The sequence below is a fragment of the Eublepharis macularius genome, chromosome 3 (genome assembly GCF_028583425.1).
Source record: "Eublepharis macularius isolate TG4126 chromosome 3, MPM_Emac_v1.0, whole genome shotgun sequence".
Taxonomy (NCBI): Eukaryota; Metazoa; Chordata; class Lepidosauria; order Squamata; family Eublepharidae; genus Eublepharis; species Eublepharis macularius.
In genome coordinates this window covers 142,109,054-142,135,074 of record NC_072792.1, presented here as the reverse complement: position 1 = coordinate 142,135,074, position 26,021 = coordinate 142,109,054, and the positions used below count along the sequence as shown (strand labels likewise).

The 26,021-nt window shown below is 41.7% G+C and overlaps 2 protein-coding genes across 2 annotated transcripts in view; both read left to right on the top strand.

The window, feature by feature from the left end:
- The window catches only part of LOC129326281 (adhesion G-protein coupled receptor G7-like), a 12,578-nt gene extending 5,620 nt beyond the window's left edge, over positions 1 to 6,958 (top strand). The window contains exons 5-6 of the mRNA XM_054974435.1: positions 6,684 to 6,848; positions 6,944 to 6,958. Of these exons, the coding sequence (XP_054830410.1) occupies positions 6,684 to 6,848; positions 6,944 to 6,958 (180 nt within the window). The remainder of the gene's footprint in view (positions 1 to 6,683; positions 6,849 to 6,943) is intronic.
- The window catches only part of LOC129326169 (adhesion G-protein coupled receptor G7-like), a 26,193-nt gene extending 172 nt beyond the window's left edge, over positions 1 to 26,021 (top strand). The window contains exons 2-13 of the mRNA XM_054974332.1: positions 6,684 to 6,848; positions 7,075 to 7,172; positions 8,855 to 8,985; positions 9,089 to 9,199; positions 9,819 to 9,985; positions 12,834 to 12,989; positions 15,714 to 15,826; positions 17,616 to 17,947; positions 18,438 to 18,510; positions 20,618 to 20,779; positions 21,923 to 22,079; positions 25,482 to 26,021. Of these exons, the coding sequence (XP_054830307.1) occupies positions 7,078 to 7,172; positions 8,855 to 8,985; positions 9,089 to 9,199; positions 9,819 to 9,985; positions 12,834 to 12,989; positions 15,714 to 15,826; positions 17,616 to 17,947; positions 18,438 to 18,510; positions 20,618 to 20,779; positions 21,923 to 22,079; positions 25,482 to 25,709 (1,725 nt within the window). The 5' untranslated portion in view covers positions 6,684 to 6,848; positions 7,075 to 7,077 and the 3' untranslated portion in view covers positions 25,710 to 26,021. The remainder of the gene's footprint in view (positions 1 to 6,683; positions 6,849 to 7,074; positions 7,173 to 8,854; positions 8,986 to 9,088; positions 9,200 to 9,818; positions 9,986 to 12,833; positions 12,990 to 15,713; positions 15,827 to 17,615; positions 17,948 to 18,437; positions 18,511 to 20,617; positions 20,780 to 21,922; positions 22,080 to 25,481) is intronic.

Sequence of the window (26,021 nt, the reverse complement as noted above, 5' to 3'; positions counted from 1 at the left end):
TGGTATAATAAAATAGAGTCTACCCTCCAAATTAGCCATTTTCTCCAGGGGAACTGATCTCTGTCACCTGGAGATCAGCTGTAATTCCGGGAGATCTCCAGCCACCACCTGGATGCTGGCAACCCTAGCATATGAGCATTATTTCTATAGAAGTGATTAATAATTATGACAATGAGCAGAACGGTTTTAGTGATTCTGAGGTCTCAGGCAAAATTCCAGGGTGGCCTCCCACACTCATTGCTACCAACTCCCTCACCTGAGCCCATCCCAGGCTCAAGTAAGGCAGGCCCCAGAATCACCAACCCAAAAGGGGGGTGGTGATGGCCACCAAGCTGGCTGGCAGCTTCCCAAGCCCCTGAGGGGCAGGCAGGTGTGTGCAATGGCCAGCCATTGCCAGAGCCCTGAAGGACATGGGTGGCTGCTTGATCTTCAGCTACTACTTGAGCCGAAGCACAAGGGCACAGCTAAGACAGCAGGCTGCTGCCTGAGCCCTGGAGATGGCAGGTATATGCACGGTAGCCAGCTATTTCTTCCCCCCTCTGTTGGGGGACTGGGACCTGCCCTTCCCAGGGCTCAGGGCAGTTGTCCTTGATGGCTGACCACCTCTGATAATGAGAGAGTCAAACTTTCACAATGTCCAAAAAATTAACTTCATTATAGATTTGCCTTATTTTAGCTATTATATTGATTTAGATTACATTTTAATCCAAGGAGTTTAGAAGAGTTTACATGATTATCCCTCCTCCATTTTATCCTCACAATCACCCTAGGAGGTAGATCAGGCTCAGAACAACTGACAGGCCAAAGGCCGCCCAATCAGAATCAGGACTACAAAAATAGCTCTGTTGGATCAGTTTGTCTGCAATCTCCCTATCTTTCTTCAGCAGTTCTTTCACTCCTTTGGCATAAAAAGCCTCCACCACCTCCATGGCTAGGTTTCTGCTTCTGATGAATTTAAAGAAAATATTTTTGTTTTGTCTCAGTGTCTTGAGAGGCTCTTCAAATTGTTTTCTATTGGCCTCATTGTGAACTTACATTTGTTTTGCTGCAACCTGTGCTTTTTCTCGGTTGCCTCATTTGCTTCCACTTCTAAGAGGAAGCCTTCTCGTCTTTTAAGAATTGACTTTGCTGACTATAGGTTGGATCAGCAACTGCAGTGGATCACACTACAAAAAGAGGAGAGGTATTTAGAGGTTAATTCATTTTTGAAATTTCCAAATAGATTATGTATGCTGTTTAGCAACTGATTGGACCTAGAAGTTTCTCTTCTAGTTTCTGGGTTGCTTAGCCCTGGCTGTTGCTGTACCTGCTGCAGAACAGGAGAGAGCTCTGCATTGTCCCTTCTCCAGAGGTGGACCTATGTAGCTATCTGTCCTCTGTGCTTAAAAGCTAAGTAAAGGTTTTTACTTGTTGAGACGTCGTAATCATTTTTAATGGCCACACCAATCACGATTTACGGCAGCCCCTTTGGTGATATCTTTCATAATCTGAGGCATATGAGTGTCATGGTTGAGCTGGATTGTGGCACCTCCAGCATGTCCCTCTTCCCTCCAGACTTTGATGGTACTCAATCGTCTACATGGGGCTCTGTCTTTGCTTTTGAATGTACCACCTTGTGCACTTTCAGTTTTGTCCTGCAAGTTGATCATACCTTATGCATACAGCCTATCCCTACATAGTCTGTACATGCATCAAGTCTGTAAAACAGGCAAAATCCATGTGAAGTTAGGGGGACAGAGCATTGATCCAGCTCTACACCATCACACCTTGGCTGATTCCACACACATTGGATAATGCACTTTCAATGCACTTTATCAATCGTTTGAGGTGGATTTTTTGTTCCGCACACAAAAAGATCCGTTCCAAATGATCTATAAAGAGTATTGGAAGTGCATTATCCAACGTGTGCAGAATCACTCATGGTTTGCACCAAGATATGAGTCATAGTGCGCAGGGCCCATTTGTGAGGGGGTTTCATGTGCTGCCCCCAGTGTGCACTGCATCTCTGACACCTACCCATTAATCTTTCAGCTGGCCTTGTGGATTCTGTAAGTCAAATTATCAAGTGTTGCCAACTGGCCAGAAAAAAATGCCTTCCCTGTGTCTTTGTTATGCAGGAACCAGAGCATGACACTTTCGTGACATGGTGATATAGACTACTGCCTTCTAATCTCTGCAGATGCACTGGATCTCTAGGAATCCTAGATAGGATTGACATCACTTCTAAGGGAAATCACTCCCCAATTCCCCCTCATCCCCGGTCTCCAGCTGGTTGCCAAAACTGTAACAAAACTGATCAAACTGCCCAAATAAAACACTACTGTCCTTAGGAACGAAGTGTTCCTCATAAGTAACACACAGAAGAACTCTTATGTCCATGTGGACTCGCTGTTCCTACAGGGTAGTTAGTGTGATGAAGCCATTAATATGAGAAATGTCTCGGGAGCTGCAAAAAAGCTTTCACTTCTGGTGATCTGCATACTGGTGCCCTTTATTCCGTGGGGTCCTCCTTATTCATGGTCCCTGAGAGCTGTGTTTATTGGCAGGAGGGTACCTTTGGTTCAGTACTGCATATCTATGTGCACTATGAGGCGATCAGAGGAGAAGAAGCAGAACATTCAGTTCCCTAAATTGGATCTGAAGCAAAAACTACCAACCAGCTTGAACGAGACCACCTAAAAACTGTATCATGGGGCTCCAAGTGGCAAGCTGTTTATCTTATTTATTTTTGTATTCATCTAAAGAGACTTTTTGTATGATATAAGTGTAATTCCGACTCCAAAAGGTCTGTTTGTGTAGGATTTTTTTGTTACTATTTTAAAGCATCCTTTAGTATTTTTTTCTTTGTATGGTGTTACGTGTAACAATTTAATTTCTGGAGCTACACTGCCATCTAGTGAACACTTCAGAAAGTATTTAAAAGGGGTTTGTTTTTTTTTACTGCTGGTAGCATGCTTTTTTTTTTTAAAATGAAAACTGCTACACCAGAAATCATATGTCCTTTCAGAAATATCTGCCTGTGGCATCCATACTCCACACTTTTAACCATTATGTATCTCTTAAAACAACAACAACAACATTCAATTTATATACTGCCCTTCATGCTGACTTAATGCCCACTCAGAGTGGTTTACAAAGTATGTCATTATTATCCCCACAACAACAAACACCCTGTGAGGTGGGTGGGGCTGAGAGAGCTCTGAGAAGCTGTGACTAGCCCAAGGTCACCCAGCTGGCTTCAAGTGGAGGAGTGAGGAATCAAACCCAGTTCTCTAGATTACAGTCCTACTGCTTGTAACCACTATACCAAACTGGCTCATGAAAGCTTATACTGGAATAAAAATAGTAGTCTTCAAGGTGCCACAAGACTCCTTGTTTATTCACAAAGTGGCTAATTGTATCCCATTAAATGTGAGTACCAATGCAGACCATTTCCATCTCTACTGTTCCCCCAAGGGCAACGAGAGTAGAAAAGAGCTGCCTCCCACTTGCAGTTAGCATACACATGCCATCAGGAGAACTAAATTAGTGTAGCGGCTACAGTGTTGAACTAAAATCTGGGAGACCCAGATCTGAATCCCACTGAAACTTGGTGGGCAACTTTGCATCAGTCACATGTTTTCATAGAGGGGTGTGTTTAATGTGGGAAATGAGCCTAAAATATACTCATAAATTGCTGGTTTGGTTTGTTAAAGTGACTTCTGGAATGGTGGAACAGATTCAGGAAATAAGGCTGAAAAGTTTGTGTGTCTTGTTTTGGTTCTTGCTGTGCAATGGCTGTGCAGGCAGACCAGGCAATGGTTGGCCATCTGGCAGCATCTTGTTTTCCTTAATGGCACGTCTGTCTGCTTTCATCATGCAACTAATGGGATCTGAAGGAGACAGCCTAAGAGCTAAGCTTACAAGTGACACCAGACACATTTTTTTAACATGTCAGGGATGCAATTTTACCTGGGAACTGTAGTTTTCAAATACAGTTTTCAAAGACAGATCCATATGGGATCGCTGGGGGAGAGGAATTTACAATTGTTTTCTTGCAATCTCAATGGAGAGATGAACTACCAGCTCTTCGCCTCCGCTCCCCTCCCCTGCAAAGTTCCTCTCCCCCAGTGATCCTGTGCAGCTCTGTCTTTGAAAACTACAGTTCCCAGGTAAAATTGTGCCTCCAACATGTTGAAAAATGTGTCTGGTGTCATTCGTAGCTTAGCTCTGAGCCCTCATCATTTGTTGGCAGGAAGGGGCTGTGCATGGCACACGAGAGTACATTTTTTTCTTCTGCACTTCCTGGACAATGGAATTAGCACTAAGTGGCTTCTAGGGATCAAATTGCAAATGATTTTGTTTGCGCCAGGGAGCAGCAGATGGAACGGTGCTGTTGATGCCAGTGTCACTACCGCCATCCCTTTCTATGCGTTTTTACACAAAGTGCAAGGAAAGGCTGGCAACATCCATGCAGATATGCACATGTGGATTTGAGGAGGGATGGGTCTCCTTCAGCCTCTGAACCCCCGGCTGCCATAAAGTCTCATGTTATGCATACTAGAATGAAAATTAGAAACAAAAAGCAATTATTAAAGGACAGCCACACTGAGGAGGTCCCCAGCATGTGGAACTGGTTCATGCCCATTCAGTGGCCTCCTGCTGTTGCTGTCCTTTGCTTAGGTGCCATGGTGCAAGTGCTACCACCAGTACTAGTCCTCCAAAAGATAGGGAGTCAAGGAGCACCAGGAGGAATCTCATCTTGCCCAGAAAACCACCTGGCTTTTTGAACTTTTCTGATTAAAACTGTTAACTCAGTGTTAAGTGATAATAATAATAACATAGTAACAGTCGGTTTATATACTGCCCTTCAGGACAACTTAATGCCACACTCAGAGTGGTTTACAAAGTATGTTATTATCTTCATGACAATCACCCTGTGAGGTGGGTGGGTCTGAGAGAGCTCTGAGAAGCTGTGACTGACTCAAGGTCATCCAGCTGGCTTCAAGTGGAGGAGTGGGGAATCAAACTGGGTTCTTCAGATTAGAGTCCTGCTGCTCTTAACCACTACACTAAACTGGCAAACTGATGTGGAGGTAGCAGTCGTGTGTCCTGTACACTTGTACATGCACGCACACTCAAGTCTTTCCAGATCAGTATTCCATGTGGAAGGACCAATCTGGTCAGATTTTTTATTTTCGGGCATACCAACAGGACTCTCTCATTACTTGTCTTCCTGGGATGTCGTCTTCTTCATTTTCATTCAACTCTGGGTTATCAGTTTTAGTTGGAAAGGGAGACTGGCGGCCAGCAACCTGTCCAGTCTCCCACTTCTACTAGTAAAAACGAGGGGGAAAAGAAGGCCATCCTCCCTCTACTTCCTTTCCTATGAAGGAAAAACCAATATCTGGGGCTGCTTTTCTGCAAGCTTTTCTGCTCAATGCAAGGACGAGCTGGAGGTCGTCGCTGGTGGCTTCAAAGCAGATTAGGGTGGGAATGAAACTACAAGGCACAGGGAAACATGGCATAATAGCAGGACTCAAAAGTAATAATTTATTGGCTTTGTCATTAAAGTAGGAATTTTAAAAAATTCACTGTGTTGTGCCAGTTGGCAATGGAGCGCTTTCCTGCTTGCCAGCACACTGTGCTGCCAGTTTGTTAGTAAGTTTTCTGCCGTTGTTTGTGCCCGCCAACACTCACCTTCTTTGGAATCCATTGTTGTGTGAGCTTTCGGGAGTTTGAAGAGAAACTCATTGGAACAATGGGTATTTGGACAATGTGGTTGTTGGTTAAGCGCAAATAGAGCCTCATTTCTCCAACTTCCTCCCTTGAAAAGAATAGTGTGTGTGCGTATGTGCAGCCACCCAATACTTGCCTTGACATGTGCCTTCCCCAAGCATTCTTCAGGGGAATAAACACACAACGCTGTTGTTGTGGGCTCTCAAACTCAGTGAGTCAATGGTTTAGAGGGAGGATTGTGTTCTCTGTGATTTTGGTGCGGTTGCATGCAAAAACAGCTGCCCCAGAGCGTTGTTTTCCCACCCCCTTTTGAAAAGAACAGCATCGGTCTGCGCATGTGCAAACAGCTCCTGCCTTCACATGTACGATGGGATAAAACTCATGATAACAAAAAAACTCAAATGGATCAGATCCAAGTAGACACTAGTCCTCCAGGAACACACCAATAACGGAATGGAATTATTCTGGAATCCCTGGAACCAAAACAGAAATTTTCTGAGTGCATGCCCCTACTGTCAGTTTAACCCATCTCACAGGGTTGTTGTGAAGATGGAGAATTATATAAGCTGCTTTGGGTCCTTACTGAAGAGAAAGGTGGGGTATAAATGAAGTAAATAAATAAATGAAACACATAAATAATAATAAACTTAATGTTTCAATCATGTCAGTCCCTGTAGTAATGGCCATGTCTGTGCTGTAGATGACCAATGTGCTGTATGGAAGTAGCTACTGCAGGCAGTATTTAAAGCTGCCATGACAAGTTGCTGATTTCAGAAATGCTGTGGTCAGTAGAAGGAACTGTCAGATCAGACTCATTTTATTTTGAGGCAAACACCTGCATTTTGGATGAATGAATATAAGCTGTTTCAAGGTATATAATTATACTAAGTAGCTTTTTTGATGCTCCAAAAAAACACTGGCTTTGGTTTTGATTTCTTGGATTCAAATGCCTCTTTCTTTAATAGATACAGTCTGTGAATGAGACCACACCAACAGATATAGTGAACATTGCCACCGACACACAGATTCTCACTTCCAGTCCAGAACAACTCAACAGTACAGATATTTCTATAGCTGCTTCAATTGCAGAAAAGATTCTAAATCTGTCTGACAGCAATGTACCAGGCGAGGTATGTGCCATGAAGACTTTCCACCTTTCATTCTTTCCCTACTCCAACTCTTCCAGTACTATCAAAGCCATGGAGATTTTGTTTTGTATTTGAAGGAGTTTTTGCTATAAAATACTGTTGTTCTTTATTTAAAATTTATTAAATACATTTTAATTTATTTAAAAACTGCAATCCATATAAATTAAGCTTCATTTTTTTTAAAAAAGATGTGTTTTTCTCTCGGTAGGCAATGGTTGCTGCAGTGACTACAGTAAGCCAAATTTTGGGTGCCAACAATACTGAATTTAGTTTAGCAGATAAAAATCTCACTAATGCTACAAAAAGGTAATCACAACTTTTTTGTTTAAATTTAAAATTCATAGGAAAAATGTGAATTCATATTTGAATCATGCTGTTGACTTAAGTGACATAATATACCTATTGCCTCAGAAGTAAGTCCTATTGAGTTCAGTGGGACATTTCTTATTGGGTATGCTTAGGATGCAACCTGAAAAGCAGTTTTTTATGTTATGTTAATTTCAGTATAAAGCCTGCATTAGGTAGTGTAGGCAAATGCATCATCTGTCTCCTTTGCTTCGTTCTGGGCCATGTAATACATCAGCGATCCCCAATATGGTGTCTGCCAATGTGTTTCCTGGCACCCACTTCCTTCTTCTCCAAGGTATCTCTTCTCAAAGGCAAAGAATCCATTCTACTCAGCGGAACAGAAGGCATTTCAGAAGAGCCTAGTTAGTTTTTTGTGTAATTGTATCCAGGGCTTTTTTTCTGGGAAAAGAGGTGGTGGAACTCAGTGGGTTGCCCTCAGAGAAAATGGTCACATGGCTGGTGGCCCCGCCCCCTGATCTCCAGACAGAGGGGAGTTTAGATTGCCCTCCACGCCGCTGAGCGGCACAGAGAGCAATCTAAACTCCCCTCTGTCTGGAGATCAGGGGGCAGGGCCACCAGCCATGTGACCATTTTCAAGAGGTTCCGGAACTCCATTCCCCCGCGTTCCCCCTATGTACATTTTTTTCTTTTTTACTATATAAAACTCTTAATTAAAAAAGGAGTAGAAGGCATTTCAGAAGAGCCCAATATACATCACTGTGATGGGAGGGGGTTTTGGCAGGAAAAATTGTGAAAGTTTTTATTTTGTGAGAATATACAACATTTAATAAAACCTAAAATGTATTTTGTGGTAGCGTTATTTATTTTGGTTAATTTGAAGGCTAACTCCCCACTATGTATCCCAGTTGCAGGGTATATTCAAATAAAAGAATAGCCAGAGGTGGTCTAAAAGTAATTGATAAATTCTCTGTCAGCTAGAAACCTGTGAGGTAAATTATGCTAATGTTCAAAAGTACTCACCTTTCTCAAGAGTGTTGTGGAGGCACATTTCATTTTACCCCTGCCTTAGTAACCAAGGTAGAATGACTTTGTCTACTCTCGGGGGAAAAAAGGAGACCAGAGGCAGCAAAAAAGAGAACTTTATTTATTTCCCTGGAATGGGAAACATTTTTTTGTGTGTTAAATCTTCTTCAGGAATATGAATGTATTTAGACCTATCATTATAATCTTACAAATGGCTTCCAAAGCCCTTCAGTGATGGTGGGAAATGGCAGCTGTAGGGATGGGGCTAAGGCAAGAAAAATGGTGCCAATGTGGGCCAAACTGGCGAAAAATGCACATCTTCCCATCCACATGATATACCAACATGATTTGACTGTGATCTTTCCAAACAGATAATACCAGACAGCTTTGGGGGAAATCCCAGAAAAGCAGAGGAAAATACAGAAAGAGGATGCTCCAAAAAACCCTGCTCTGGTTTGGATGCCAAACAGGAGCTCAGCCTCCATGAGGAAGCAGCCCATGTAAATGTACCTAAAGGGACAATTCAGATTCACTATGTTGAGGAAGGTTTAGACTCCATGAATTGGACTTTGGTAAATTAATATTGGCCCTGAACTTCCACAAACATTAATTCTTTTTTATAGCTGACATAATGACATTTTGCTACTTTATTGCAGCCTCACAATTGCACTGCAAAATTTCTCTGTGAGTAACAGTTCTACTCAGGAAGTGGTGCAGTCCAACATTGCAGTTCGCACAATTTCTCTCCGGGAACCCTTGGCTACAGTTCTTTTTTCTGCCATGAAGGGTGAGTTTCCTACATGTGTTCACCTAATTATCTAGCTATCCATTGATCAGTATTGGCAAAGTTCTGTGTAATCTAATACAATTTGGCACTATGTTGTATGTAGGATCAACTGACAGTTTAGTTTCCGACAGAATCAAAGTTGACGAACAGGCTACTGGCTTGAAAACTGATGATCGTACAGAAATTCAGATACTTATCAATATTACCAGTACCAGTAAGTATGTTCATCTCCTCTCTTGCAGGTACAGTTAATAAATCCATTAATAACAAACTACCTATGGAACATATGATGAGAAACATTTGCTTTATCTAGAGCTCTGCATGTGCTCCTGCGGCATACGTGGAGCTCTTGGAATTATGAGTTGCACCGTTCACTGCAGTGAAGGCAGTTGGTCTGCTAGACAATAAAGGAATTTCCATGTGGATCTTCTACTTCTATTGAAACTATGGTCTTCAATACATGGGACATTACTAAGTTATGGAAATATATCTAGTATGGAATGGTGGCTAAGAGAATGAGATATGAGCTGAGACATCACAAATGGGTTAGCAGTGCTGTCCTAAGCAGAGTTACACCCTTTGAAGTCCATTGATGCCAAAGGGGTTAGAAGGCTATCTCTGCTTAGGATGGCACTGCTGGTGATCTTAAGCAAGCTATTCTCTCTGAGACTTCCTTTAACTGCAATATGGGCATAATAATTAGTTTCTTACAAAGTTCTTGTAAGGATTACGTGATAGTGAATGTGAAGTGTTTTGAACACTAAAATAAATGCTATGATTACTATTATAATACGATTTTTCTATATTAACTGAATTTCATTTGCTACTTTCAGATTTAACTGGAACAGAAAGAGTTGGCTTTGTGCTGTATCAAAATGACAAACTTTTCCCATCAAAAACCTACAAAATTGAACTAGAAGAAAACTATAGTAATCGCATCATTTCTGGCAATGCTAATGGAATAATGGTCAATAATGTTAAGATAGCTTTAAACCCACAGGTGAGTTTTTCAAAAGCAAAAATGTACACCTGGGCCACAGTAAGGGTTCCCAGGTGCCTGCCAGTGGCGGGCAAATTCCTGCCACTGGCAGGCAACTCAGGAGTGTGCACTGCGTGTGTGCTCCCAACTGGCGCAGCAACATTATTTCCAGAAGTGATGTTGTTGCGCTGCCCGTGGGAGTGTTTCTGCACTTTGTTTGGGGCTGATTTGGTGCGTCTGTGTGGCTGGCATGGCGACATCACTTCCAGAAGTGACGCCATCATGCTGGCACCGGCTCTGGTTCATATACATAGGAAAATTGCCTGTGTGGTGCTCAACTAACCACTATTTAGGTGATAAAGTTGACATAAATTGGTATTTATGTGTTTTCAGCTTGAATCATGATGAATGCTCACAGATGTATCTTGAAAATTACTCTCCACTTGAGTCTCTTGAATGAAATCTTACAGTATAACTTGGATAACTGTTATAAGACGATCCTGTTTAAATAAAATAAATACAAGCAGCAGATGCAGTAGAAAACACTTCCTGGAATGTACTATTGAAGACTGCATATGAGGGGGTCAGATGACTGAATGCTTCGCCATTCATAAAAAGAGAGAGAGAGACCAAACATGCACAAAATCAGTATAAAAGTCTGATGACTGCACTAGAATTTTTCTTTCTGAGACCTGCTTTTTAATGCTGAAGGGAGTTGCACCACTTGCAAGCTGAAGTAGTAAAGTCCAGGTACAATCTTATCATCTCAGCTGCTCTTTCTATGAACTGGATGAGAGAGGTGACCTTGGGATAGTTTGGTCTATATGGGCTTGTTTTCTGTGAGAAAATGGGTTAATTGGTGGAAAGGCAGATACTATGTGTTGATTCTAGTGACCAAGATCTCCTACTTAATTTTTTCCATTCTGTCAGTTTACCTCTGAATGTGCTCATTATGCATTTGGTGCTGGTAATCCAAAATACAAATAACCTATTTAAAATGCAAAATTCTTTGACTGTATGTAGAAACTGTCAACTTGTCCATAGTATGTATAAAATAGGCACAAAGTAATTTAGAGGAAAGTGGTGAGATAGTGAAACATATTGTCTGGCTATGAGAAAAAAGGAGAACTTTTGAGCTTCATGTCTTCATTCTTAATGTGCTCTGTTTGATAGGATCTAGGTATTGTTGTGGGTTTTCCAGGCTGTATTGCCGTGGTCTTGGCATTGTAGTTCCTGACGTTTCGCCAGCAGCTGTGGCTGGCACCTTCAGAGGTGTAGCACCAAAAGACAGAGATCTCTCAGTGTCACGGCAATACAGCCCGGAAAACCCACAACAACCATCGTTCTCCGGCTGTGAAAGCCTTCGACAATACATCGATCTAGGTATTATTGCTATCAAAACTCTTGACAAAAAGAATTCCCTTCATATGAACAGGCACCCATGTTAACTTTCAGAAGTACAGGCAAAAAATAAGCATACATAAGGCTAAAGTTGGTCATCCATTATCTCAGGGTGATGGGAGGGCAGTTCTGAAGAGGTAGTGATCACTGTATTTTATTAAATATTATGATTATTTTAAATACTGGATATCTGCTCCCTAGCTCTGCCTCCTTTGTTGAATTATAAGACTAACACTAGGATAAACATTAATGACCTCAGTAAGTCTTGCATTGATGCAAGCTTGCCAACTTTCTTCTGCTCAGTCATCTTAGGGCCAAGCTACACATGACGAATGACACTTGAACGGCAAGTGGATTGAGTGGAGGGCAAGTGAACAGGGAGAAATACACTTGCTGTTCAAGTGTCATTCGTCATGTGTAGCTTGGCCCTTAGTTACCTGTCTGTTCTGTCTGGTAAGAGAGACTTTTGACCAACTACTTTTTTTTTTGTATCTTTCAATGGGACACTTCAATTTTTTTGTTTCCTCTTTCTGGCAGGCCAGGGGCACAATCTGATACCAGCTATCAACACCCTATGCCTGCTGAAGTCAGTTTAGCATCCAACAGACATACTAGGGGATGCAGACACACAGAGGCCTTGACACCTGTCCCTGGCCTGATGTGCTTTTCTCTCTCTCCCTTTTTTTGTTTTTAACATCCAATGACGAAGAATTCTGAAGAACTCAAAAGCTTGTATGCTGTTTTGAGTCATTTTGGTTGGTTTTAATAAAGGATATTATGTGGCTTTTGCTTTTGGATTATCCCTAGAAGCCCCCACCCATGTGGAGTTGATTATCATGTGCAGGTGAGGTTTCTGCTTCTCCCCAGCACTGCCACTGGACACACAGAAAACCTCATTTGCCTGCATCAGTTGACGGAATACTGACTTTAAAGGGAAGAAAGGGAACTGGCACTTCTGTGAAGCACAAATCCAGGCAGGAGCAGGGATGATGATAGCAATGGCATTTTCCCAGACCATGGAAAAGGCTTTCTGAATGATGGTACCTGATGGTGTGTTCAGCAAAGGCATGCGCCGGGCAAATGCTTTTTCAACCAGAAAATCATTACCATGAAACATGGCTGCTAGGTTGAAGCCTGAAGATGTATTCTTTAGCTTTAAATCTGCAGATGAATCTGAATTGGAGACTCAGCAGCCGGCCATGGCTCCTCTTAGTCCTGGTCCTGCTCTTTGCTTCTCCCTGCTCCTCATTCCCCAAACAACATGCCCACTGGCTCTTGTTGGAATTTAGGGGAGCATGCTGAGGTGGCGGAGGGGTGATGTAGGTAGAAGAAGTTTAAAGATAGAAGAGAATCTCTGAGTGGTGATCTAGCAAAGCTTACAGCCAAATGAACTTTGGCTGGAGCAAACTTGCAATATCTTTTGAATCTGTTCCTGTTAACCCCCCTTTTTTAAATCCCTAATTTGCAGTATAACAGATCAGAATTTCGGCTATACAACCATGCATGTGTCTTTTGGAATTACTCGTTAAATGACTGGGATACAGCAGGCTGCATAAAAGAGACAGATTTGCCAGAGTTACTGAGATGCAGCTGTAACCACGCAACTAATTTTGCAGTATTAATGGTAGGATACTCTTTTCATAGAATTACTACCTTGCAAGTATAAGCTACTTCCACCAACTGCTCCTACTTGTGGCATACTTCCACATGCATCTGAAGCGACAATCACTGGCCCAAAGTAATATGGATCTTTTTGCATGAAGGTTTCCCTGTTGTTGGGATGCTAAACAGCAGTGGTTTTCTCTGATCCTCATGATGTTAGTTTCCATTTCTGTGGTATCCTTGTTGTCTGATTTTTTTTGGAAGTTTTTTTATTTTTTAATTACTAGTACTACAAAAGGGAAAAAGTGGGAACAGGGAGAAGAGGAAGAAACAACATATAACAACACAAACACTACATCTACAAGTAATGCATTCCCTTCATACTGCAATTATTTAACATTAGAACTTTATAAAATGCTGTTAGATTGGTAGATCTGATAAAATACAGACTACAATCAGGATTAGGTCTTCTTCCCCCCTCTGGGTCTCGGTCGCAATTCTCTCTGAACAGCTACAGTCACTGTGCTCGTTCCCTCCTCCCCTCCCCCTTCAGGCTTGAAATCCTCTTCTTCTTGCTGAAAATCTTGGTGTTTACACACAAAGTCCCTTAGCTGATCTTCTGATGTTATCTTGTGAGCTTGATCTTTGTAGCTAAACCAAATACCTTCCGGAAATAACCATTTGTACTTTATTTCACGTTTCCTCAGAAGAGCTGCAAACCTTTTATATTTAAATCTTCTTTTCTGAGCTAAAAATGGAATGTCCTTCAATACCTTGACCTTATTGTCCAGAAAGTCCAAATCCGCATTGTATGAATTATATAGGATGGTGTCCCGGATCTTCTTAGATGAAAAGTCAATAATCACCTCGCGCGGCAGCTGACGCTTCGTTGCATATTTTGAAGAAGCCCGACGGACTTCCAAAATGGCGCTTTTTAACTCTTCTTTAGTTGCCTTCGCGGGTATCGCCAAAAGTTCCGACACCAGATCCTTTAAATTCCCATTTTCCTCCTCCTTTACATTCTGGAGACGCAATATTGTCTGAGCACGATCCACTTGCAACCCGATCAGTTGGTTCTCCAACAGCTTTAGGTCTTTGTTTATTGCCCTCATGAGTGCTGCATTTTCCCGAGCAGACTTTTCCGCCCCCCCCCGCTGCTTCCTTAATGGTTTTCACTTCACTCTCAATTAAGCCAACCCTTTGATCAGTTTCGTTTAACTTGTCAACAAAGGGCTTTATTGCTTCGATGACTGACCGCCTTACTAGCTCCTCCAGAGACTCTCCTTTCCCCTGCAAAGCAGCCGAGATAGATTTGCCCATAGCGGGGCTCTGCTTTTTCGTCGCCATCTTAGGGAGGGGGAATCCGCCAGCCAAGTTTCGATACTCAGTGAGGGGGAAGAAATCCGAGCCTTCTTAGCTTCAAATCCCACCAATCCTTCGCATACGCTTGTAGTAACAGAAGGGATTCGCTACTTACAGGTTTTCACCTTAGATCTGCTTTTTGCCGTTCTCCATGGCCTGGCAGCACACGAAGTGCTGCGCAAGTCTGCCAGCCTCCATAGGAGCAAACGGGCAATTTACCCCCCGCATCGATTTCGGGGGGTTCTTCCCGTCGCGCTCCGGACCCTGACACCCTCACTGGGAGTCTTGGGGGCTAACCTTTGCAGGTCAGCCACCCAGTCAGGCTGTTCGGGCGCTTCCTCCCGGACCTGCGGAGAGGAGCGTCCGACATGGCTGAGAAAACGACACCGAATTCTTGTTGTCTGATTTTAGAAAGCACAGAGGAGCCACAAGTAAACCATAGAAACAGAAAGCTCGGAGAAAACTACACAGTTCAGTGCCCAAACAGATGGAAAATCTCTGTGCAAAAAGACCATTTAAAGAAAGGTAAGAAATGGAATGAGGAGAAGGATGTTAAATAAATGGCACACTTCTAGCTATTCAAATCAATGTCAGTTTTACCATTAACCTCAATGGAATTAAGAGTGGATTCCATATAAATAATTAAGCATACATGCCAGCAAGCTTCATGGTAAAACAACCCTAATTTCCCCTTTACTCAGTGGAATTTGGAGAGTGGGGGTAAAAGGAAAAGGTAGTCCCCTGTGCAAGCACCAAGTCATTACTGACCCATGGGGGGACGTTGAATCATGAGTTCATGACATTTTCTTGGCAGACTTTTTACCGGGTGGTTTGCCATTGCCTTCCCCAGTCATCTACACTTTACCCCCAGGAAACTGGGTACTCATTTTACCGACATTGGAAGGATGGAAGGCTGAGTCAACCTTGAGCCAGCTATCTGAACCTGGCTTCTGCCAGGATCGAACTCAGGTCGTGAGCAGAGCTTGGGCTGCAGTACTGCAGCTTACCACTCTGCACCATGGGGCTCCTTTTTTGGTGGTGGGGGGGGAACAGTTAGGAAAATAGCTTTACTAATTTTTTAAAAATGATCACATGATTCTTGGCTAGTGGATTATGACTCTAGTCTATAGGCTTTCTGAGGACGTTACAAAGAAAGGCTTGGTAAGAGTTCAACTCAATTTTCTTACCCTAGTCTAAGGCTGAATAGGTTTTAGTGGGTTTATACTGAAGTAAATTTGTATTGTACTACATTGTTACTTATGTAGATGATGTACAGGAAAACCAACATATGAAATTACATCAGTTTATCCATATGTGCAAGGAAAATATATGAAGATTATTAATATATATGAAGATTATTAATAAGAACAAAATTATTTTACAGAGCTTCAGGATCAATTATAAGTATGCAAGACCTCTAGAGATTTTGTCATATATTGGTTGTGGTCTGTCCATCGCTGGCCTGACTTGTACCATTGTGTTTCACATTCTTATCAGGTAAGGAAAGAGTTGAGGAAGGGTTAGGATGGAATGGCAAAAAGAGACTTCTGGGGGAAACAAATCACTCATCAATCCTTTAAACTATAAATGGACATACCCTCCCAAAATATCTTGAAGGTCATTTATATTTGGGATTTGGGCAGAGGCAGGTGGGGGGATTTGTAAACCCCCCCCATCTTAATTGTTTTACCTGCAAGGTCAGAAAACAAAAATAACACATGACAATAACAGCATGCCACATACTTTTTTACGAATATAGAGCACGAAAATAAACATGCAGTACATGTTTAGAGAAGAGAAAACCTGTTCAAGGTGACTTCCCAGATAAAACATAAAACACCATAAAAGTTGTTAACAATTAAAAAGCCAGCATTAAAAGATCTGGCCAGAGCATAAAAAGAGTATAAAACATTCAGCAGCTTAAAATGAGTCTCATATGAACAGTTCTCAGACTAGACTCTAAAAAATGTCCTTCAAAGATTGAACCCATCAATCAAATCCTGGCTAAGAAGATATATTTTGGTATGGCACTTAAAACAGAATACAGTAGGCATCAATATGCCATAAGAGGAAGGGCAGGGCTTTTTTTCAGCTGGAACGCAGTAGAACGGAGTTCCGGCACCTCTTGAAAATGGTCACATGGATGGTGGCCCCACCCCCTGATCTCCAGACAGAGGGCAATCTAAACTCCCCTCTGTCTGGAGATCAGGGGGCGGAGCCACTGGCCATGTTACCATTTTCGCCTAGGGTGATTAAAACTTTAAAAAACTCCTCCCTTCTTCCAGCTGATCCAAAGTGACATCATTGTGCGGTCCTGAGTTCCACCACTGAGTTCTACCACCGCTTTTCCCAGAAAAAAAGCCCTGGGGAAGGGCATTCCACAAGCAAGGAGCCACCACTGAAAAAGCCTGGCATTTGTTCACCACCCATTTCACCTCTGATGGTGGGGGGAACAGAGTGTAGGTCTTATGAGGAAGACCTTAACTGGTAGGCTGGATAGTATGGGAGGAGATAGTCCTTTAAGTAGTAGTAGTAGTAGAAGTAGAAGTAGTAATAACAATAGCAACAGTGTGCTTATATACTACCCTTCTGGAAAGATTAGTTCCATACTCAAAGTGGTGAACAAAGTCCGTGTTATGATTATCCTCATAATACAGCTGAGGAGCTGGGACTGAGAGGAGTGTCTTACCCAAGACCACCTGCAGAGCTCATGGAAGTAGTGGGGGTTTTACCAGCAGAGTACTGATTTGCAGGCCAGCCACTTAACCAGTATGCTACAGCAGCTCTGTAGTACCCTGGCCTGCAGTCATTTAGAGCTTTAAAGGTAAGAATCAGTACTTTGAATTGCACCTAGAAATAAATGAACTGCCAGTAAAGATCTTTCTGCACCAGAGTGAAACAATCCATGTAGCCCACCCCTGAAGGTAGCCTTGCTACTGCATTTTGGACCAGACAGTTTCTAGACAGTTTTCAAAGGCAGTTTTCACTTCAAAATGCTCATTAATGAAAGCTGAAGGCATTTAATGTACTAGAATCTGAGGAAGAAGCAAAATATTGGGAGGAAGATCCCTTAGCCCACGGCAATGAATGGAAATAAGCAAATATAGCAGTCCTGATCTTCATCGTAATAAGGAAAAGTTTTCCAAGGTCACAATACAGGAAATCCATCCTCTATGGCCAGCATGTAGACGAAGCCTACAAAGTAGTACAGGAGTTAAAAATCAATATTGATCCTCTGTTTTTGTTTCTTTTATCCTGCAACCTTATAACAAACACCCATCAAAAGGAAAGAACGGAAAACTGCTATTACCTTGATGGTTGTGAGCCTCTGCTCAGCTATGCTGATTTTTAATATCATTTTTATTTCTGGAATTGAAAACACAAATGCCAACGTGAATGTTGATGAAAACTCTGCTGCCAACATCATGCTCCAGTCTGACAAGGAAGGCCCTCCTGCAAATGACTGGTGTACAGCTGTAGCTGCCTTACTACATTATTTCCTGCTGGCTACTTTTATGTGGACTGCGCTCAATGCTTTACAGGTGTACTTGCTATTGGTAGAAGCTAAGCGGCTTCTGTTTCGACACTATAATGCAATCATGTCATTAATTGGATGGGGTAAGAATGAAATCCCTCTTATTCTCTTGAAAGTCCTTCCTTAGTTAAATTGTAACAGCAGTTGAGAATAAACAGCGCTAGAGCTGGCTCAAAGATTTTTATCAGCCTATGCAGCTTTGGATGAGGACATTCCCATGCAAATTCAGAAATCTTTCCAATGTAACTGATGATTCCGACATAGTGGACCTTTTAATCAGGTTCTGTACACCTAACATATTTCTTTGCTTGACAGAAAATGAAACAAGTAATTAAAATACATGTCTACATCACTAGGCTCCCACTTACCTCTTTGTCAGGCTGCCTTCAAAATATTGGCATAACATTGTCTTCTGTTTTTGATGGAATTCTACTAGTTCTTCAAAATGTATAGGTAGTAAATTGTAACACCAGTAGCCAAAATCCTTTGCAGCTAGGACTCTGAAGGGCTAGGTGTTGATATGTTTTTGCAGTTACATTGAACAATAAATTCTTGGTTTTGTTTTTCTATTAGGAGTTCCAGCATTATTTGTTAGTATAACACTGGGAGCAACCTACAGTAACTCAAACTACCGTCAGGAAGAATTGTAAGTACACACACACACATTTATAACAATGATGCATACCCCTCACTTCCCAAGTGATAAAATGTTCCTGGGGTAATGCTATCATGTTTAATTACCTTTAAATGGGTCAGCACCAGAGACTTTTGGAACTGTTTATATAGGGCCCTGTTTATCCTACATAATTACTTCCTATCTATGGGGATCACTTACTGGTTTTTTATCTGCATTTCTTATGTGCGTTCTGTAAAACTAGAACATTAGATAATCCCTTTCATCCAAGAAAGTCTGTAATTTCAGAATCCACATGCACTTGCTCAAGCACTCTTCACCAAAAAGGGGGGTATTTGTAACCAGAGCATAATTATTCAAACTGTTTAGCTCCAGGGAAGGCCTGTTCAAGAAGGGTTTCACAACTACTTTATTCAAGGGGGCTGAAACTGCTGAATCTGAACAAAGAACCCAACTAGACAGCCCTGTTCTGCTAGATGTAATAAGTCAAGACGAGCAAGGCTAATGCACTGGTGTGGGATGCTGCACTTCACCAATCTGTCTACATCTTCAGGTCACACCAACTGCAATTCATCCAGGCAACTTTGACTATTCTGGCTATTGTTAACATCCTGATACTTACCAGCCCAAAACTATGATGTCTAGGTCCTGGTGATATGAGCAATTTTTTCTGCAAAACGCCTTGCAAATAAGTCAGAGTAAGTTATAACTTCTTGGCCCAGTGTATTATCTGAGCATGCTTCATCAAGGAAGCATTCTGAAAACTATCAGCTCCTTATAGATGAAATAGTTGTAGAGAGGTACTGCAACTTAACCCCCATCACATACTTTTATCCAGTTTCCCAACATACAAAGAATAAATTGCTCTATACAAAACATTGTTACAATCAAAAGCACTTCATAGCACAACTACAGGAATACTTCCCTCACATATAGATAGCCCCCTGTCCCCCAGACTTACCTTTATGCCCCAGGAGACAGTGAATGAGTGACCCAGCCATAACCATGTGTCTTTTCCCACGAGTTGGGGAATGTAGTGAAATGGCAAAAGAGAGGGGAGAGATTTGCAAAAGATTTGTTTCAGAGATCATTTTATGGAATCCATGGAAATGGCTGGCCAGAAAAGAGAGGGATTGGTGGCTGATGACTGGCAAGAGTGAAAGTGGGGCTGAGGACTGTAAAAAGATGAGTTTAAAAGTTCAAGACTTTAGTGAAGTATCTGGACAAAAGGGGAAGGGCGACAGTGAGAGAGGGTCCTTAACTAGCAGCAAGAAGGAAGAAGCTTGGCTTGCCTTTGATTTCTTCTCACCCCCCTTCCATTGAAGGCAGCTGAACAATGGAAAATGGGTTGTATACAAAGAGTATCTCTACACAGGGATGCTAAAGTGTAGGGAGATGTAATGTCAGCCTGGAAGCATAGGTTCAAAAGACAGAACTTGGTTTGTTAATTTCATCTTTGCCTCCCTAAAGGGGAGGTGAAATTGACAGAGCCTTTGGGGAGCTGAAGATGAAATTAACAACCCCCCCCAGGAGTGATCTTTGCCAGCTCTGTCTTTTTAAATTATGCTTCCCGGCTAACATTGCATCTCCCTGCACTTGAATGTCCCCATGTAAGATATGAAATTTTTCCAGCAGCCTGGCAATGCAAGGGAGCTTGGGATAGCATCCAAGGATTCTGATTGGAGATGGGAAAGGTTGCAAGCTGCAGACCAACTGGTGTTTATAAACCAACTGCAATCTGTTACATCTTCTGGTAGACTAACCAGAATTTGTGCAACATGCTATAACTTTAACAAATCACAGTTTATCTGCCATCTGAATGCAGCCTCACAAAATACAGACTACTTCCTTAAACCTGATTCTTGATCACATCATAGACAATTGTTGCCAGTTTCCTAGAAAACTTTAATGTGATTAACTGTATCCTCGTTCCTTATTTTTTTAAAAAAATGGTATAGAATTGTTGAAGATGATTGACTGTGATATTCATCCCTTACATGACAATATTATATTAGCAAAAACTGCCTAGGTCAACAGTTGCTGGGCATATACATTGCTATGGCTCTTTGAGATTTCTAACAAGAAAAGTTACTTGAATGATCTTTCTTTTATATTTAAGTTGCTGGCTTGCAGCCCTTGATTCGCATCAGAATTTCTCTGTTGAGAAACCTTTGCTATGGGCATTCCTTCTACCAGTGGCATTCATCCTTCTGTTCAATATCATTGTGTTTGGGAGGACCATTGTTTCTGTGATATGGAAGGAAAACAAAAAACTGATAAGGTATTGATATGAAACAGAAACTTATAAAGCCTTTCAAGTTATAGGCACTCTTAAAGCACTAGAAAGAAGGCTATTCCATTAAAACAAGGTGTATTTATGGAGTAGGTGCTCAGTGGGTACATGAGAAGTAAATGATTGAGAATGAATATCATCCTAGGTATTTTTCTAATACACATTCCAGTGCCATTCCAGTTCTTCACTGATGGTCCCTGTGATGTCTGTATTTGGTGGCCCTTCTTTTGGTGGTGGATAATACAGTCATTAATACAATAATGGCCCATCATAAGTGTTTGGCCAGCAATTTCAACAGGTGGAGCAGGATGTCAGGTCCTGCTTTGGGAGTCAGCAGCCTTGGTCAGTTGAGGTCCAGCATTTCAAGAGGGCACTACTGCTGCCTGCTTCCCAGCAGTAGGTAAAGGCACACACTTTCTTATTATGGGACTAATTACACGAAAAGATGTGGGATGAGAAAGCATCTGGGGATAAAATTTGAACTTGCAGGTGGGGAAAGAATGGACCTAAGTCTCCATTCCACATTCCTCCCTCCTAAAATTGCTTTTCATTAAAGAAGAGAAAAACTTACATCAAGGTAGGTTTTCTGGAACATGTATTTGCATATAAGTGAAAATCAGCCCTGAGTCCACCAAGTCCATTGTAATTGAGAATGTGTGAGTAGCTCCTCTCAGTAGGTCTTAAGACGAGAACCTGACTCAGAGTCTCTCTACACAAGTGAAAAATATTATAGTTATTCTCCTATTGTGGATGCACGTGTACTGCTAGGGAGAGTACACTTGAATATAAGACCTCACAGAAAGCAAGTCACTTGAGCATCCCCATGAAAGGTGTCTTGTGTAGAGAGACTCTCAACAGCTCTGTTTGGATATGGGGGATTAGATGGGAACTTGGGAGTGGAAGCTTCCTGATCCTCTGTTATATCTATATTGCCTAAGTCAATATTCTCTGATACCAAAAACAATAGAGAAGTCATAGCCTGCATATTGGTGCTTTTGTTGATGAAAAGCCCATAGAGTTTTGGACTGCAGCTGGCAAACCAAATAAAATGCTTAAGGTTTAGCAAAATAAGTAAATGCTAAGAAATATTCCACAGAATTTTGAAAAAATATGACCTGTTCATTTTTGCAGCACCAAAAAGAAGTCAGTTATGAAGAACATATTTGCAACTGTTTCTATAGCAGTAACCCTTGGAATCACCTGGATCTTGGGATATATGATGCTAATAGACCATGAGAAAACAAACATTGTTTTCAGTTATGTGTTCTGTATTTTCAGTGCTACACAGGTATGGTATAATATTATTCTCTTAAAATCTGCTGTTCATTAGAGCTCTCCCTCCCCTTTAAATAATGGCATCCTGATAAGGGTAGGCTTAGGTTGCTATTGAGGAGGGGAGATTAGCAACAGTCTTCCCTATCTTTGTCACCTCTGTGGAGTTTCTTGGTAGGTATGTCCATAAATTAACAGATATACTTTGAGTTACAGGTTCTACATAGAGCACCACTTTGTAGGAAATTGCAAAATGAACATGTTTTGATCATCCTGACTTCTATCAACATTATTTACTGTCTATAGATTTTTTAAAAATAGCCACACTTTCAGTAATATATACATTTTCTCAAGTAAGGGAAAATGGCAACCAGCCCTTTTGCTGGATGGCCTGGCTAACTAAATAATATTTTTTTGTTTGCTTGACAACTTTTTTTCCAGTTAAATATTCCAGTTTGGTATACAGGGCTAAGTTAGGCTTCTTTATGAATGCACAATGGCTACAATTACCCCCAAATTATACAAAGAAAAAATGTAACTGTACTGGAAACTAAAGCCATTAATTGCATAATGGAAAAACTTATAGTGAGCCAAATTAGTCTAAAATCTCCCAGGGGTGTGGGGGAGAAAAAAAATGAAAGATAAATGCAATAATCTTTTACGAGGTATACATTTTATTAAGAGGTAGGCAGAATGATCTTAAAATTACCACATTTCAGTTTCCATCTTTTGGTCACATACCTGAAGCCACACTTCTTTTTTCAGTTTGGCCTCCCAGCCGATCCCCCAGCCAGGGAAGATGGCTGTCTGGGGTTTTCTGCATGGGGTTTCCCCCATCAGTTATGGCCCCGTACTGCTTTGATTTATTCCGATAAAGGCATTTTTTTGCCTTTAGTTTTTGCTTCTACTTTCATGGTCCCCCACTCCGACATTGTTTTGAGACTATTTTTACCTTGACTGTTTTCTGGAAGACAATTTTGAGTTGAGTTTTCTTTGTTGATTTTTTCCTCATGTGTATGTTTCTTTCAGTTTTATTTGTCCCACCCATTCTAGCCCACCTCCAACCGAATTTTTGATGCTTGGATGTTGTTCATCATCACAGCATTAGAGATGAGCACAAACAGAAAAAAAAATGAACATGATGTTCGTTGTTCATTGCATCCATGAACAGGGACTCATGAACAACCACAAAGATGGCCCTGTTCACAAACTTGTTCGTAGTTGGCTGTTCGTGGGGGCCAGCAGGCTCTCCTCCAGTCATCATCCAAGTCAAGATCCCTACTGCACCACTCTCAGAAACCTGACCTGAGCAGGCACTAGGAAAGGGACCAATAATAAATAATAGCTTGGTCCCAGAGCCTGGCAGCAGCTCTGGAACTTGAAGGGGTAGATCCCTACCGCACCACTCCCAGAAGCCTTACCTGAGCAGGCAGCAGGAAAGGTACCAATAATAAATAATAGATTGGCCCAGAGCATGGCAGCAGCCACGGAACTTGAAGGGGTAGATCCCTATCCCACCACACACAAAGAAAATTCAAGCTCCAATGCACTCTATCAAAATGCCAACAGCAACTCTCTCCCTCTCCACTGTCTGCAAACTAAGCCAGAGCTGGGAGCCCCCCTCCCCCCTGCTCTTTGCTCCCTTGTAACAAATTTGGAGCTCCACACTTGAAAAGAAGACCTGCCTATCAAGTTAAATTGGGCTTAGATTGGGGTTTACAGGGCAACAGCAGGAGTTCTGACAATCCCTGCCTAAGTTGCCAAGGGAATTGATTGCAGGTGCCAGACTGATTGGCTTGACGAACAGCAACGAATGAGGCTTGCAACAACCATCTGTTCGTTTAGAATGGCGCCTCACGAACAGCTTGTGCGTGAACAGCAGATTGGGCTGTTCGTGGCTTTTTTTTGTTCATATTGCTGTTCGTGCCCATCTCTACACAGGATTCCTTCCCCTGCCTTCCTTCCCCCCTTTCCAGCTTTGTTTTACATCAATTTCATATTACTAGATTTCCTACCATTGTAATAACCAGTGCTGCAGGTTCTCTGAATTCCCAGCTTTCTTTTAAAAAATAAAAGTCTCTAACTCGTTCCATTGCAGAGATATGTCTTTTTCCTATTAGAAATACTTATATTTCATTTGGTAGCAGAGTTACCCAGTCAGTAGTGTTTTCCCAACGTGTAATAATTAATACTTCAGGCAATTAAATTGTAGAAAAGATAGAGCTTACAGTTTATTAAGGTAAATTCAATTCACAGTAATATCTTGGAATAGAAAGAAACACTCCTTGTCTAAAGCATTTCTAGCAAGGGTGCCAGGTCCCCTGGGGCCTAAACCAGGGGATTGGGGGGTTGGGGGGCATGCGCAGGGGGAACTAGGGTTGGAAGCCTTCACTTCCTTGTTGCGCTGGGAATGATGTCATTCCTGGTGTGACAAGGAAGTCCTCCGGATAGGGGTGCCAACTCTGGATTGGGAAATTCTGGGAGATTTGGGGGTGCAGCTTGGAAAGAGGAGGAACCTCAGTGGTGTATAATGCTATACAGTTTACCCTCTAAAGCTGCCATTTTCTCTAGAACTGATCTCTGTAGTCTGGAGAATAGCTGTGATTTCAGGAGTATCCAGATCCTACCTGGAGATTGGCATCCCTGCCTCTGGAGTGTGCAGGAGTGCACTCCGGAACTCCCAGGTCTGTTCCCCACACATTCCCCGCCCCGCCCCCCCCGGCCAGGTAAGCAGTGGTAGAGGCTGGGAGTGGGTGTTTGGATGGGACCTCCATGACAGGAGGTCTGAAAAATACATTCTTCCCTTAGGAAGGCCATGAGGCAAGAGAAAAGAATCTCCCAAAGGAAACAGAGTGAAAGGAAGAGTCAGGAGGTGTTCCCACCTTAGACAAAGAGAAGCAGTTTACTGATCAAGAGAGTAACACACACACATGCAGAGATATGCAGCACTTCCTCCCCAATGTCCTATTGCAACATTTCCTTACATCATCCAAAGGAATTTGTTTTAATCTGCTCTGTAAACCCCATTATATTTTAAAGATGTCTGTTCTTCTGATTTCCTACTTGAAGACCCCTTCATTGTAATGATAATATATAATTAAATTTGATCATTTAAAAAACAATTGTTCTGAAGAAAAAAGGCACACATCCTTTGCTTTCAGATTTTGTACTCGTTTCTTGGATAAGAATGAAGGATTAATTCCTTTTCCAGCATGACAATCGCTCTCTGTAGAATTTCTATATACATGCTTTTTAAAAACCTGCTGCTTAAAAATGAAGGGCATCTTTTAAATCAATGAAAATATTTTAATTGACTAACTGAATAAATATTCCAGTCTTATTTTAACTACTTTTCTAGTGGCCAGGAAGGTGTCAATCAATTTGATGTCAGTAACAGATTTTTTATTTTAACCTACAGGGACTTCAGATCTTTATTTTTCAAGTTCTTACAACCACAATATTCCGAAACAAAGCTAGTGATGCTTTTGAAGCCTTTCAACGTTCTAGGTTTGGCAAATCCTTGAATCCAAGGTCTTATTTTCTTTCAGGAATCCTTGGTAAAGTGAACCCCTCTGAGTACTTTAAAACAATTCATTCCACAAGACACTTTGATGAGCTGCATCTGATAAGCAACTCCAACGAGTGACAGCAAAAATAACACTATAACATTACAGATTCCATCTCTTCTTTTCCACAGAAAAGATATTGGGGCTTTGGGTTGTTTTTCTTTCTCAAAAAGGAAAAGCTGGAAATAGAATTCGAAAGCTTCAGCAGTTCAAAGTATGACAACACTGTTAAAAATGTGTAATGTTCTTTTTGTACAGGTCTTGTTGCATGAATTCCTCAGGTGCTATCCCATTTGTTTTGGTACTGGTGTCCTGAGTAGAGATGGGCACGAACTGAAATACGACCCCCAAACCCCCACGAAACAGGCTGGTTTGGGATTCCCGAACCAGGG